General features: G+C 40.0%; 2 protein-coding genes across 2 annotated transcripts in view; both read right to left on the reverse strand.

Moving 5' to 3' along the window:
- The window catches only part of LOC142256814 (C3a anaphylatoxin chemotactic receptor-like), a 450349-nt gene that overhangs the window by 51865 nt on the left and 382964 nt on the right, over nucleotides 1-15520 (reverse strand). The window lies entirely within an intron of this gene.
- The window catches only part of LOC142255748 (formyl peptide receptor 2-like), a 1385-nt gene continuing 303 nt past the window's right edge, over nucleotides 14439-15520 (reverse strand). Inside the window, exon 2 of the mRNA XM_075327201.1 lies at nucleotides 14439-15520. This exon is cut by the window's right edge and continues 67 nt beyond it. Within this exon, the coding sequence (XP_075183316.1) occupies nucleotides 14633-15520 (888 nt within the window). The 3' untranslated portion in view covers nucleotides 14439-14632.

The raw sequence follows: 15520 nt of genomic DNA on the forward strand, positions 1-15520 counted from the left end.
CTTTTTCTCCACTTTTTCTCCACTTTTTCTCCACTTATTCTCCACTTATTCTCCACTTTTTCTCCACTTTTTCTCCACTTTTTCTCCACTTTTTCTCCATTTTTTTCTCCACTTTTTCTCCACTTTTTCTCCACTTTTTCTCCACTTTTTCTCCATTTTTTCTCCACTTATTCTCCATTTTTTCTCCACTTATTCTCCACTTTTTCTCCACTTTTTCTCCACCTTTTCTCCATTTTTTCTCCACTTTTTCTCCACTTTTTCTCCACTTTTTCTCCACTTCTTCTCCACTTCTTCTCCACCTTTTCTCCACTTTTTCTCCACTTTTTCTCCACTTTTTCTCCACTTTTTCTCTATTTTTTTCTCCACTTTTTCTCCATTTTTTCTCCACCTTTTCTCCACTTTTTTTCTCCACCTTTTCTCCACCTTTTCTCCACTTCTTCTCCACTTCTTCTCCACCTTTTCTCCACTTTTTCTCCACTTTTTCTCCAGTTTTTCTCCACTTTTTCTCCACTTCTTCTCCACTTCTTCTCCACTTTTTCTCCACCTTTTCTCCATTTTTTCTTCACTTCTTCTCCACTTTTTCTCCACTTTTTCTCCATTTTTTTCTCCACTTTTTCTCTACTTATTCTCCACTTTTTCTCCACTTTTTCTCCACTTTTTCTCCACTTTTTCTCCATTTTTTTCTCCACTTTTTCTCCATTTTTTCTCCACTTTTTCTCCAATTTTTTCTCCACTTTTTCTCCACTTTTTCTCCATTTTTTCTCCACTTATTCTCCATTTTTTCTCCACTTATTCTCCACTTTTTCTCCACTTTTTCTCCACCTTTTCTCCATTTTTTCTCCACTTTTTCTCCACTTTTTCTCCACTTTTTCTCCACCTTTTCTCCACTTCTTCTCCACTTCTTCTCCACCTTTTCTCCACTTTTTCTCCACTTTTTCTCCACTTTTTCTCCATTTTTTTCTCCACTTTTTCTCCACTTTTTCTCCACTTTTTCTCCACTTATTCTCCACTTATTCTCTACTTATTCTCCACTTTTTCTCCACTTCTTCTCCACCTTTTCTCCATTTTTTCTCCACTTTTTCTCCACCTTTTCTCCACCTTTTCTCCACTTCTTCTCCACTTCTTCTCCACCTTTTCTCCACTTTTTCTCCACTTTTTCTCCACTTTTTCTCCACTTTTTCTCCACTTCTTCTCAACTTCTTCTCCACTTTTTCTCCACCTTTTCTCCATTTTTTCTCCACTTTTTCTCCACTTTTTCTCCACTTTTTCTCCATTTTTTTCTCCACTTTTTCTCCACTTATTCTCCACTTATTCTCCACTTTTTCTCCACTTTTTCTCCACTTTTTCTCCATTTTTTTCTCCACTTTTTCTCCACTTTTTCTCCACTTTTTCTCCACTTTTTCTCCACTTATTCTCCACTTTTCTCCACTTTTTCTCCACTTTTTCTCCATTTTTTTCTCCACTTTTTCTCCACTTTTTCTCCACTTTTTCTCCATTTTTTTCTCCACTTTTTCTCCACTTTTTCTCTGTTCTTTTTCTATGGTCGATCTACCCATTATCTCTGCCATGCATAGTGTAGCTCTACACCTACTGCACATGTTACTTTATGATTGACATCTCTTTCGTACCAGAGCTGTCTAAGCCTACTCTGACCCCATATTTGTCATTACTATATTGTCCTTGTACTGTATTATGACATTTGTATCATGTGTTTCATTTCTTGCTGTGTTGCGATTTTTTTGCTGCATCCCAATTGTACCTCTACATTGTTCGAGTTTATGTTATTTTTCTCTCACTCTTATGTGATACTGATTATTGTCATTTTTCATGATTACATGCAGATAAGTCCAATCTGACGAAGGCTCAGGCCGAAACGTCATTTGTAACTTGTTTTGGACAAAAACATATATGCTTATGAAAAATTTTTTTTTCTTAATACGGACCAATAAAGAGTGATTTTGCATTACTATCCGTTGTGACTTACTGACTTTGTCTGGGAGATTTAGAGTGCCGAGGTTACTCACTAATTTTATCTATTATTACCTCTGAGCACCTATATACCAGTGAGCAGAGCTTCCTCTACAGTAGTTCTCCTGATTAGGCATGCCCTTACCTCATGAGCAGGGCATTGCAGCTTTGGTAGCAACCATTACGACATGGACTCTGCTGCTGTGGACCCGAGAAGAGTGAGTGCAGATTCATTGCACCCACACTCCTCACATGAAGGGTCCGCACTCCTAGAAAATGGGGGATACGTTCCCTGAGTGTCTCCCCCCCATATTCTAGATGGTCCAGAGTCGTCGTGGGACCCCTTTATTTTTTTTCTTACAATAAATTGGTGAAAGAGGAAATGTTTTGGGGACTGTTTTTTCAAATAAATTTCTTTTGTCGATTTTTTTTTTTTGTTAGTACTGACAGTTTATGATGTTGGGTATCTAATAGATGCCATGACATCACAAACTGCTGGGCTTGATCTCAGGTTACTTTACAGCTAGTATCAACCCGATTTATTACCCCGTTTGCCACTGCACCAGGGCACGGGATGAGCTGGGGTGAAGCGCCAGGATTGGCGCATCTAGTGGATGCGCCACGTCTGGGGTGCCTGCGGCCTGCTATTTTTAGGCTGTGAAGGCCCAATAACTATGGACCTTCCCACCCTGAGAATACCAGACCACAGCTGTCCGCTTTACCTTGGCTGGTGATCCAATTTGGGGGGGACCCTACTTTTATTGTGTAATTATTAATATTTATAAAATAATTATAAAAAAGAGCCTGAGGGGACCTCCACATTGGATCCCCAACCACGGTAAAGCTGCCAGCTGTGGTTTTCAGGCTACAGCCGTCTGCTTTACCCTAGCTGGCTATCAAAAATGGGGGGACCCAACGTCATTTTTATTTTTAACTATTTTTTAAATAGAAAAAATTAATGGGCTTCCCTGTATTTTGATTGCCAACCAAGGTAACGGCAGACAGATGGGGGTGGCAACCCATAGTTGTCTGCTTTATCTGCGCTGAGAATCAAAAATACCGCGGAGCGCTACGTCATTTTTTTAAAGATTTATTTTTACAGCACTGTGATGTCCAGCAATCAAAATCCAGGGAAGCCCATTTTATTTTTAGTTATTTAAATAAATAATTAAAAAAAATATATATGGGCTCCTGCTGCATTTTTTGTATTGCTAGCTAAGGGTAATCCAAGCAGCTACTGGCTGCTAACCCCCACTGCTTGGTGTTACCTTCACTGGCAATGGAAAATCCAGGGAAGCATTTTTTATTTTTTTTGCCAAAAAACTACAAAAAAAGGACGTGAGCTTCGCCATATTTTTGTATGCTAGCCAGGTATAGCAGGCAGGTGCTGGAAGAGTTGGATACAGCGCCAGAAGATGATGCTTCTATAAAAATGCCATTTTCTGAGGCGGCTGCAGACTGCAATTCGCAGCAGTGGGGCCCAGAAAGCTCAGGCCAACCTGTGCTGCGGATTCCAATCCCCAGCTGCCTAGTTGTACCTGGCTGGACACAAAAATGGGGCAAAGCCTACGTCATTTGTTTTCTAATTATTTCATGAAATTCATGAAATAATAAAAAAAGTGCTTCCCTTTATTTTTGGTTCCCAGCCGGGTACAAATAGGCAACTGGGGGTTGGGGGCAGCCGTACCTGCCTGCTGTACCTGGCTAGCATACAAAAATATGGCGAAGCCCACATAATTTTTTCAGGGGGCAAAAAACGTCTGCATACAGTCCTGGATGGAGTATGCTGAGCCTTGTAGTTCTGCAGCTGCTGTCTGTCTGTATGGAGAAGAGCAGACAGCAGCTGCAGAACTACAAGGCTCAGCATACTCCATCCAGGACTGTATGCAGAATTTTTTTGCCCACCAAAAAAATGACGTGGGCTTCGCCATATTTTTGTATGCTAGCCAGGTACAGCAGGCAGCCACCGGCTGCCTCCAACCCCCAGTTGCCTATTTGTACCCGGCTGGGAACCAAAAATATAGGGAAGCCCGTTTTTTTTTAATTATTTCACTTATTTCATGAAATAATTAAAAAACAAATGACGTGGGCTTCGCCCCATTTTTGTGTCCAGCTGGGTACAACTAGGCAGCTGGGGATTGGAATCCGCAGCACAGGTTAGCCCGAGGTTTCTGGGCGCCTCTGCTGCGAATTTCAGTCCGCAGCCGCCCCAGAAAATGGCGCTCTCATAGAAGCGCCATCATCTGGCGCTGTATCCAACTCTTCCAACAGCCCTGGAGCCGGGTGTCTTGTTGGGTAATCATGAGTTAATACTGGCTTTGTTTTACTAGCCAGTATTAAGCCAGAGATTCTTAATGTCAGGCACGTTTGACCCGGCCATTAAGAATCTCCAATAAAGGGTTAAAAAAAAACACCACACAGAGAAAAAATACTTTAATAGAAATAAATACGCAGACACATTAGAGACTCCATCTTTATTACCCCCTGTCAGCCCTCCACGATCCTGCTCTTCTGTCTTCTTTCTTTCTAGTATAGTAGTAGTGACGATTGTAGTGAGGATGAGGTGCACCAGCTCATCACTTGGGGCTGGGGAACCTCATCCTCACTACAATCCTCACTACAATGGGGAAGCAGCGTGCAGCCTTCACTCCATGAGTGATCAGTGCTGGCTGTCAGCGGTAACAGCGGTAACGCTGACAGACGCGTTACCATAGCAATGGTGCTCTTGGAGCCGCGGTTAGCGGTGACGTCACGTCTAACTGCGTTGCTATGACAACGGTGATCTCCGTTAATGACCTTCTGTGTCAGCCGGTCCTGAACGGAACGGGGAGTCGACCGTGTGCTAGAGCATGTCGCCGGTACACGGCGATACACATATGTGCACCGTGTACCGGAGAGATGCACTCGCAGGTCCTACATGACGTGTCATAGTCATGTGACCAGTTTGTAGCCAATGAGATAATAGCCACGTGACTGGTCACATGGCTATTTTGACGTCACGATAGGTCCTGCATCTCTGCTGGCAGTGCCGTCACCGGGAGGATTCAGCGATCATCGGATGGAATAGCGGCAGGAGACAGAGTGCAGAAGGGATCGCGGGGACCGGTAAGTGTTATGACAATGTTTATTAACTGTTTGTGTACATTTATCATGCATTTTTATGTATTTGTGATTGCCTCCCATTATAGCCTATTGGTTCGAGTTCGGTTCGTCGAACGTTCGACGAACCGAACTCGAACGGGAACCCCGTTCGGCGAGCCGACCTCGAGCCGAACCGCGACCGGTTCGCTCATCTCTATAGATAACATTAATCCTAATTAACTACTTTTCACAAAAATATTCTCCATTTGTCACTGACTTAAGGAGTATTGATCTTCCATGAATTCTCAAGTCAACCCCATGTACTGTGAGAGTGAAATAGGCAATGATACCAAGGAACCTAGGAATAAAGTACTATTAGTATTCTTTAGGTCTGTATTGTTTGCACATAGATGAATAGGACAACTTAGAGCATTGTATTGCCTGTCCAAGAATACCCCAAAGAGTGAGCGATGTCCCAACCACAACCACTTTACAATATAGAGGCAAACAGTTCAAAGAGAAGCAAACACTTTGTCTATACGATCCTCCAGTCTGAACAGCTTGAACAAGAATTAATCTAATAAGGAAGCCTTGAAAAAAAAATTCTCAAGTCTCATGGTGATAGCAGCAAGAACATTTATTCAGAAGTTAATCTACTGTTAAAAATAGTTTCATAAAAATTATTAAACACATATCTAAAGAAAGATTGCAACAAGATATCTGAACAGAATCAAAACAAACAGATATCTCCGTCACCCCAAACATGAGATTTTAATTCAAAATTCTAGATACAAAGCATAGCATAAGCATATGTAAGAAGAAAATTAGCAGTTTACAAGGATTATGTGGGGCTTTCTTTTCCCAAATATATGTGCTTTTTAAACCATGAAAGAGGTAGTAATTTAGAGTAGGACCAAGTAGAATGAGATTGCTGTGATGTGGCTACTGGGCAGGTATGAAAATGGCCATTCTGATATGCAAAATACCTCAAAAAAGATTTAAATTTTTTTTTTTGTTTTTTTAGTTCAAGCTTTGGCATGTAAGTCTTTCTTTTTTGTCTGTATATAATGTGTGTGGATTATGTTCATTTGACTGAAAGTGATTCCAGACCCTCCACCCACATTAGCCACAGGTGTTTTTATCCTTTAATTGTGGGTCTCTCTATTCCCAAATATATGTGCTTTTTAAACCATCAAAGAGGTAGTTATGTAGAGTAGGTCGAAAAAAAAAAGTGAGTTAAGAAATTAGTATATTGTAACAAGAGTAGATTAAATAGATTTTCTGTCTGGCATATTTACTCTCATTGAAGTACCAGTCCCCAGTAGGTGAACCAAAAATAAAAAAACAAGTATTAAAAGAAAAAATTATGGAAAGTAAAGGTTAAATCACTAAGTATATTTGGTATTGATTATTTAGTAAAAAAATCCCACATCCTGTTAAGTTTATATTTAGCAATTTTGACTACTTTAATTAGAACTGACCCACATTAGTTGCCTTTTTTAACCATACTTCCTCTATTCTCAAGAGAACCTTTCTCAAGAATGTTATTTCATATTTTTAGATATAAAATTTAAAAAAAAAATAGCATCAAATAATGCTAACTGGATTAATGTAAATTGTCACATCATAATGTATCCCATTAAGTTCTGGACAGTTAATTTTAAAGGGAACCTGTCAGGTCCCCTGTGCATCCATAGACACAAGCAGTTCTGGGTACATATCTAGAATCTTTGCCTAACTGTTCCAGGATTTACTAGTATACATAAACAGATCTTTAGAAAAAGTATTTCTAAAGATTGTGTCTGAGACACTAATGATGACTGCGACTAGTTGCTGTCATGATTCATGCCTGGTTAAGTTGCTGTTGAGCTTTTGCTCGTAGCCTATCCTTGGGTTACATGATCATGGTAGGGATTAATTCCATTCTGTCTCATTCCAGAGGACAGGCTGCTATATCTTGGCTCTGCTCCTCCGGAACATCACCAGTAATATTTCCTGCTTTGCAGCGTGCGTGCCTGGCTCCCATGAGTTAACCTTCATATGTCCTGCCTCCATGCTACCTTCTACGGGGGTTGAAAACTTCTGGTGCTCCCATACCCTTGCCAGTACAGACACGACACACATCTTGGAGCCTCAGCCTTTAAAAACCTTTCAGGCAAACAGCAGTACAGTAGCATCAATCACACTCCCTCCCCATAATGTCTTTGCACAGCAGGGAGGTATGGTCCATGCAACACACAGGCTGTGGCCAGGCATTTCTATTTTAAAAATGAAGACATGCATAAGCCTGTTGCTTCCAGAAGCCTGGCACTAGATACAAGGCAGAACTTTGAGACCCATGTTTAGTCTTGACCTTTAAAACCTTTCAGGCAGACAGCAGTTTAGTAGCATCAATTGCCTCCCTCCCCACAGTGTCTTTGCACAGCAGGGAGGTATGGTCCATGCAACAAATAGATTGTGGCCCAGAATTTCAATGTTAAAAATCAAGAGATCAATGACAGAAAGGTGTAGGCCTCTTGCTCCCAGATGACTGGCACTACAGACAAAAGCCAGCAAACTTGGAGACCCTATTATGAGTCTCCACATTTCCAAAAATTAAGGTCAGGCAACAGGTAAAGTGGCAACAATTGGCACACAATACAAATAACCTAACAAAGAATCATGGCTTCATGGGACTAGCCCTGGAAAAAGCCCTGAACCAGCATTTCTATCTTCACCAGAGACAGCAAGATGACAGACAGGCATAAGACTCTTATTCCAGGAATATTTTCACAGCAGACAATAGACAATTTGGATACTGTTCTTGGAGTGTTGAGATTTTAAAACTTTTCAGGCAGACAGCAAGACAGAGCAATCAATTGCCCCCCCAACCCATTTCTACCTAAAGTTGTTGCACGGCAGGAAGGTATGGTCCATGCATCAGAATAGGATGGGGCTTGGCATTTAAATATTAAAAAATAAGATATGCAGGACAAACAGGCGTAGGCCTCTTGCTTCAAGACTGACTATACAGACATAAATCTCTCTGCGTGTGAGGTGGAAGTGAGGGTATCTGTTCAAGTAGACTATAACAGCATTATCAGACTTGGAAGGACTCATTGTCACCCTAGTTTGGCAGTGTCACTGAACTTTCATTCACAGATGATATAAGACTCCATTGGTAAAGGTTGCAGCTCAGTGATCAAGAGCTGATGCAGCACATGCAGCTATTTCTGTAAATACGATGAAGAAAAGGACCTCTCACAAGAAACATCAAAGCAATATGGCACAAAGTAAAGCAATTTCTCAACCAAGAAAAAATATTGTAGTTTGCAGGATACAACATGGCTGGAAAGAGGGCTGTGTTCAAATAACTCAATGGAAAGGAACTGTTTTGGATCACGCACTAGCTAACCTTTTTCTTTATCTTATAAAATATAATGGATTTGACTGTGTGTATGGACTTGAGCTTCAGAAAGATGAAAGGGTATCTGCTCTAGACGTTCTACCAGACAGAATTGCATTATCCCAAATCAGTGATGCTCATTTAGCAGGGAATCAGCATAGGGGACACTTGCAGACACTTGTACGCATGTGCCTCAGGTATCTGAGTTTCATCATCATCACCTCCACCCCGGGGGGTTATCAGTTGACGAGGGTAAGGATCCTGCTGGACCCTAGTTCATGTGGGCCAGGATGCAACTGATATAGATTTTGCCATCGGTGTTGATGCTTTCCTCCTCTTTCAGTCTGGGAATCTTTGGAGTGGTCCTGTGATGTCCATGGAATAGAATTTGTGAAGAACTTTTGAGATTCGCTCATGAGTGGTTCCCCACAGTCAGCTTGCCGGTTGGTGATTTGTGACACGGGGGCAAACAAGTGTAATTGGGGTGGCACCCCTGAGAAATGAACTGTGTGTTATGTTGAGGTGCAGGAAGAAGAGAGGCCACTTGATGCAGCGCTTGCCATCTACTATAGCACCTGCTGTTTATCAGCCTCATTTCGAAGTTGAAGTGATGTGCAGCTGCCTAAGAAATCTAGTGGAGTAGGCTGACCAGTTGTTCTTATTTCTCTTGGGATAGGATAAGCCAATGTTTGCTCACAAGACCTTTTACTAACAGAACTTCCCACATGTACACTTCTAACACCAACACCCTGCCTATTCCCCCTGTTTGACAACCTTGACATAATTTACCACTCATGGTTGATATACCCGTCCCCTTTCAAACAGATGTTTTGCAATCCTACACCCACACCTTTCAAACAACTGACACAAAAGATATTTTATTTTTATTTCCTGCCTGAGTTGGCAATATTGTGAAGGCACTAAAAAGTTCCACTACGTGCAAATGTGGTTCACTGAATAATTTGGAGCAGACATGGAAAAGTGCCAAGAAGACCATTTTAGCTTGCTCAATAGCAAATTTTAAGCAGGCACTAATAAACATATCTATATATGTGTTTAACTGCAGAATTTTGAACAGACAATTAAAATTGCCAAGAACAACTTTTTAGCTAGTTACCTAGAAAATTTATAGTAGGCCTGGCATTGCTAACTAGCCATACCTATAAATGGGTTTCATTGATGAATTTTGAGCAGACAATTAAAATTGCCAAGTAGAACTTTTTAGCTAGTTGCCTCGAAATTTTACATCAGATAAACAAGCAATACATCTAAATGTGTTTGCATAATTTTGTGCAGGCAATTAAAAGTGTCAAGAACACTTTGTTAGACACTTCCCTAGGAAATATTTAGGCCAGCCACTGCTAACTAACAATACCTCTAAATCCGTTTGGTTAATTTTGAGCAGACAATTTTAAGAACCACTTTTTAGATGCTTCTCTAGCAAAGTTTTAGGCCAGGCACTGCTAACTAGCAATACCATATACAGTTAGGTCCAGAAATATTTGGACAGTGACACAATTTTCGCGAGTTGGGCTCTGCATGCCACCACATTGGATTTGAAATGAAACCTCTACAACAGAATTCAAGTGCAGATTGTAACGTTTAATTTGAAGGTTTGAACAAAAATATCTGATAGAAATTGTAGGAATTGTACACATTTCTTTACAAACACTCAACATTTTAGGAGGTCAAAAGTAATTGGACAAATAAACCAAACCCAAACAAAATATTTTTATTTTCAATATTTTGTTGCGAATCCTTTGGAGGCAATCACTGCCTTAAGTCTGGAACCCATGGACATCACCAAACGCTGGGTTTCCTCCTTCTTAATGCTTTGCCAGGCCTTTACAGCCGCAGCCTTCAGGTCTTGCTTGTTTGTGGGTCTTTCCGTCTTAAGTCTGGATTTGAGCAAGTGAAATGCATGCTCAATTGGGTTAAGATCTGGTGATTGACTTGGTCATTGTAGAATGTTCCACTTTTTAGCACTCATGAACTCCTGGGTAGCTTTGGCTGTATGCTTGGGGTCATTGTCCATCTGTACTATGAAGCGCCGTCCGATCAACTTTGCCGCATTTGGCTGAATCTGGGCTGAAAGTATATCCCGGTACACTTCAGAATTCATCCGGCTACTCTTGTCTGCTGTTATGTCATCAATAAACACAAGTGACCCAGTGCCATTGAAAGCCATGCATGCCCATGCCATCACGTTGCCTCCACCATGTTTTACAGAGGATGTGGTGTGCCTTGGATCATGTGCCGTTCCCTTTCTTCTCCAAACTTTTTTCTTCCCATCATTCTGGTACAGGTTGATCTTTGTCTCATCTGTCCATAGAATACTTTTCCAGAACTGAGCTGGCTTCATGAGGTGTTTTTCAGCAAATTTAACTCTGGCCTGTCTATTTTTGGAATTGATGAATGGTTTGCATCTAGATGTGAACCCTTTGTATTTACTTTCATGGAGTCTTCTCTTTACTGTTGACTTAGAGACAGATACACCTACTTCACTGAGAGTGTTCTGGACTTCAGTTGATGTTGTGAACGGATTCTTCTTCACCAAAGAAAGTATGCGGCGATCATCCACCACTGTTGTCATCCGCGGACGCCCAGGCCTTTTTGAGTTCCCAAGCTCACTAGTCAATTCCTTTTTTCTCAGAATGTACCCGACTGTTGATTTTGCTACTCCAAGCATGTCTGCTATCTCTCTGATGGATTTTTTCTTTTTTTCAGCCTCAGGATGTTCTGCTTCACCTCAATTGAGAGTTCCTTAGACCGCATGTTGTCTGGTCACAGCAACAGCTTCCAAATGCAAAACCACACACCTGTAATCAACCCCAGACCTTTTAACTACTTCATTGATTACAGGTTAACGAGGGAGACGCCTTCAGAGTTAATTGCAGCCCTTAGAGTCCCTTGTCCAATTACTTTTGGTCCCTTGAAAAAGAGGATGCTATGCATTACAGAGCTATGATTCCTAAACCCTTTCTCCGATTTGGATGTGAAAACTCTCATATTGCAGCTGGGAGTGTGCACTTTCAGCCCATATTATATATATAATTGTATTTCTGAACATGTTTTTGTAAACAGCTAAAATAACAAAACTTGTGTCACTGTCCAAATATTTCTGGCCCTGACTGTATGTTTATGTACTTTTAAGCAGGCAATTAAAATGGCTCAGAACCACTTTTTAGATACTTCCCTAACAACCTTTTAGGCTAGGAAATGCTAACTAGCAATACCTATATCTGTGTTTGCATAATTTTGAACAGGCAATTAAAATTGCCAAGAGCCACTTTTTAGATATTTCCCTAGCAACTTTTTAGGGCAGGCACTGCTAACTATCAATACATATAAATGTGTTTGCACAATTTTTATCAGGCAGTAATATGTAGAAATACCTAATTAGATGCTTCACAGGCATCTCTTTAGCAGGCACTATAAGTAACAATTCCTATTTCTATCATGTTATGTGCCAATTTCTGGCACACATACATCTTTCCTTACACTGTACATCCCTATTCTAAACTATTCCTCTCCAATCTATCTCAACTACCTAACATTAAACCCCCAGCTACGCTCACTGTCTAGCAGCACTGGTGGCAGCACCTTCCCTAACGTGTCACTTTCACAAAATGGCACCGACCAACATGTCCTCAATTTATATGCAGACAGACAGATAGACATGTGACTTAGGCAGCAAATCACAGAAGCCGTTATGTCTGAACCTTGTGGATGTTTGCTGCACCATGATTGGCTGCAGGAACATCTGTAATTAAAGTTGAGAAAAAAAAACAATGTCGCACGCCAAAAGGATTTTCCCGAGTCCACCCCTCCACTTCACTGATTTTACACATACCCCCATTCATCAGACAGCACCATAATCCTATACAAAAGCAGAAAGTGTTATTACAAAAGCATTTCTGGAAAAGTGGATGTTGTTCGGGGCAAAAAAAGAGCAAGTAGAAGATTGCCGACATTTGGGGAAAGTGCTCAGGGTTACGAACGTGTTAAGGCTCATACCGAATTTAAAACTGATGAACCTTTATCAAACAGTTTCGCTCATCTCTAATCATGATTACCCATTTTTTTCTAGTTTAAACATTTAATTAAAATGATGACAATTAACAACTTTAAAGTTTGTTTTATTGATACATCATTACAACCATTGAATTAATATAGACAGAAATCGATAGAAATAACTTTTAGGGTAAAAATCCACATAGCAAAAATGTACAAAAAATTAATACAGATTATAATAGCAAACATGGAAATAATATAGAGTAGGATTTTTTTCAGAATTATGAATGAATCTGGTATATTACTGTATCTTTAGGAAAACATTTATTTAGATATAAGAAGATACATGGTAACAAACAAGTACATAGACAGATAAATGGACTGACAGTAGTATGGACGGATGATCGATAGATAATAGATATTTAGATTATAGAAAGATACATAGAAAGATATATAAATACTTGATGGGTAGATAGATAGATAGATAGATAGATAGATAGATAGATAGATGGACTATAATAATACATCAAGATAAGACTGTCATATCATGCTCAGTTAAATTTGACAAACGCATCTCAGAGAATGTTAGAAAAAGATTCTAAAAGACAAAGAAGCTTAAAAAATAAATAAAGCAATTATTCTGTTTTTGGATATGTAGGAAACCAATGTGCTGACTATAACATCTAAATGTAATAAATAGAGATAAGAGAATAAATTGAAGTCTTGAATTTTTACAAGAATCAAAATTTACCAAAATTCTGAATTTTTTTTTTTTCATGCAAATTGAAATTGTCTCTTCAGGGAGTAAGGAGACGAACTCTAGTGCCACCTATTGGAAGTAACATGCAAATTGAGGAATATGCCAACTGTTGGCTGCAATTTTTCTAAACCAAAAACAGCTATTAAAAATATAAATAAAAGCATCCTTATCACCTTAACACTCACTTATATGTCCCTTTCATTCTTTATTATCAAACATTTGGTCATTGCCACATCTTCATTACTCGTGCTGGAATCTCTGGGCCTCTTGCACTGAGCTACGAGTTCTGGGTGTCAATAGGCCTGGGAACAGTTCTGTACACGTGCCCAGAAGATCATGATGCATGTGCTGATGTCATGACCTTCCACACACTCGTACAGAGCCCTCCTGGGTATCATGAAAAGTGGAAGTCCTGGCTGAACATGAGAGCTCCTGGTAGCAGTGATGGCTGAGAAGAGCAGCAAAGACTGAATGGGTCTAAGGTCTCGAGAGATCCCGAGACTTGATAACCGACATTAAATATGAGGTTAAATAACTTCTCCGCCAGTTTAATTTCCCAGGAAAAATGTGGAACCATGCAAATTTAAATTTTCCTTGATCCACTTTCCCTAGTAATCTATTAAATTAAGCTGAGTGTATGTGTGTGTGTGTTTATGTGTGTGTGTGTCCCCGCTAAAGGTATTTCCACCGTCGTATGTACAATTATGAAATTTTGCACAAATGCCCCATTTGACTCAAGGAACGTCATAGACTATGTTTTCAGGAGAAATTTAACCCCGAGCTTTACAGTCAATTGCCAAAAAACCTGAGTCCATTAAAGTCAATGGAGTTGGGAACCACAATGCAGCCAGAACTTCAGAAGAATGTTGGCGTGTCGCAATGCATAGCCAGGGAAAGAGACAGACACCGAGACAGACAGGGAAAGAAACAGACACTGAGATAGACAGGGAAAGAGATAGGGAAAGAGACAGACACCGAGACAGACAGGGAAAGAAACAGACAGGGAAGTGAAAGAAACATACAGACAGGAAAAGATACAGACAGACAAAGACACAGAAAGACAAAAAGACAGAGAGACACAGATAGACACAGACAAAGAGACAGACAGGGAAAGAGACAGTCAAGGAAAGACAGGGAACGAGAGACAGACAGGGACAGAGATAGAGAGACAGAAATGGAAAAAGACAGACCGAGATAGAGAGACAGAGAGACAGTTGCTATCCCGGGCAACAACAGGTATTACAGCGAGTAAGACTATTAAGAATGACTTTTTTTTACATAAATAATCATGAAAACAAGAAAATAACCATCTATTGTTCACTCTATGATTATATAACAAAACTGATTTAAATGAATTGTACGATGATAATACATCAATTTAGGATACGGAATTTTTTTTAAGGTTTGGATGAAAAAAATATATTTTAACCATCTGTACTTTGAGTAGGTTTAGAGGGCTGTCGTTCTACACATACATCATTAGTCTGGTCACCTAAAGCTTTTTCAAGCTTGAAGGGAATGGATCTGAGGAAACCTTGTTGGAAATCTTGGCCGATAAATACATAAATGATTGGATTGATGCAACTGTTAAGACAAGCCAGGATGGTAACAATAGTACTTATATTATAGAATAGAAGGCTATCTTCATCATAGATGGGTGTAAGTGGCGAGATGAAAAATGGAAACCAGCAGATAAAAAAACACAATATAACAGCGGTGATGATCTTGGAGGATCTCTGAGATCTCTGGGATCTCTTACTTTTTCTAATCTTGTAGAAAATGGTGACATAAGAGGTGACGATGATAAGAAAAGGGATCACACACATTATAACGAATTTGTGCAGCCGAGTACTAAAGGGAATCTTACAAAGATAGAGTTGTTTATTGTCCTCTATTATACACCATTCAGTTAGGTGATATGAAAAAAATTTTGATGCAAGCAAAAAAAAACCAATCACAAGGAAGCAGATCAACCACATGATTCCTGCAGTGAGTCTAACTAGTTTATATGTTCTATGAACTTTTGCCCAAAATGGCCACATGATGGATACCCAACGGTCAATACTCATGGCGATCAAGAAAAAAATACTGGCGCCCATGTTCAGACCAAACAGAATAAAGTTCAAGTTGCAAAAAATAACTTGTGAGTCTGTGGAAGAGGAAGTGAACTCTGCTATCAGCAGAGGAATAGACGCACAGCACAGGAAGTCCGCGATGGCCAGGTGGAGGAACCACACGGCACTGATCGTCTTCTTCATCCTGAATCCGGCAATCCAGATGACTAATCCATTACCAATAATCCCGAGAGCAAA

This window comes from Anomaloglossus baeobatrachus, chromosome 11 (assembly GCF_048569485.1).
Source record: "Anomaloglossus baeobatrachus isolate aAnoBae1 chromosome 11, aAnoBae1.hap1, whole genome shotgun sequence".
Classification (NCBI taxonomy): domain Eukaryota; kingdom Metazoa; phylum Chordata; class Amphibia; order Anura; family Aromobatidae; genus Anomaloglossus; species Anomaloglossus baeobatrachus.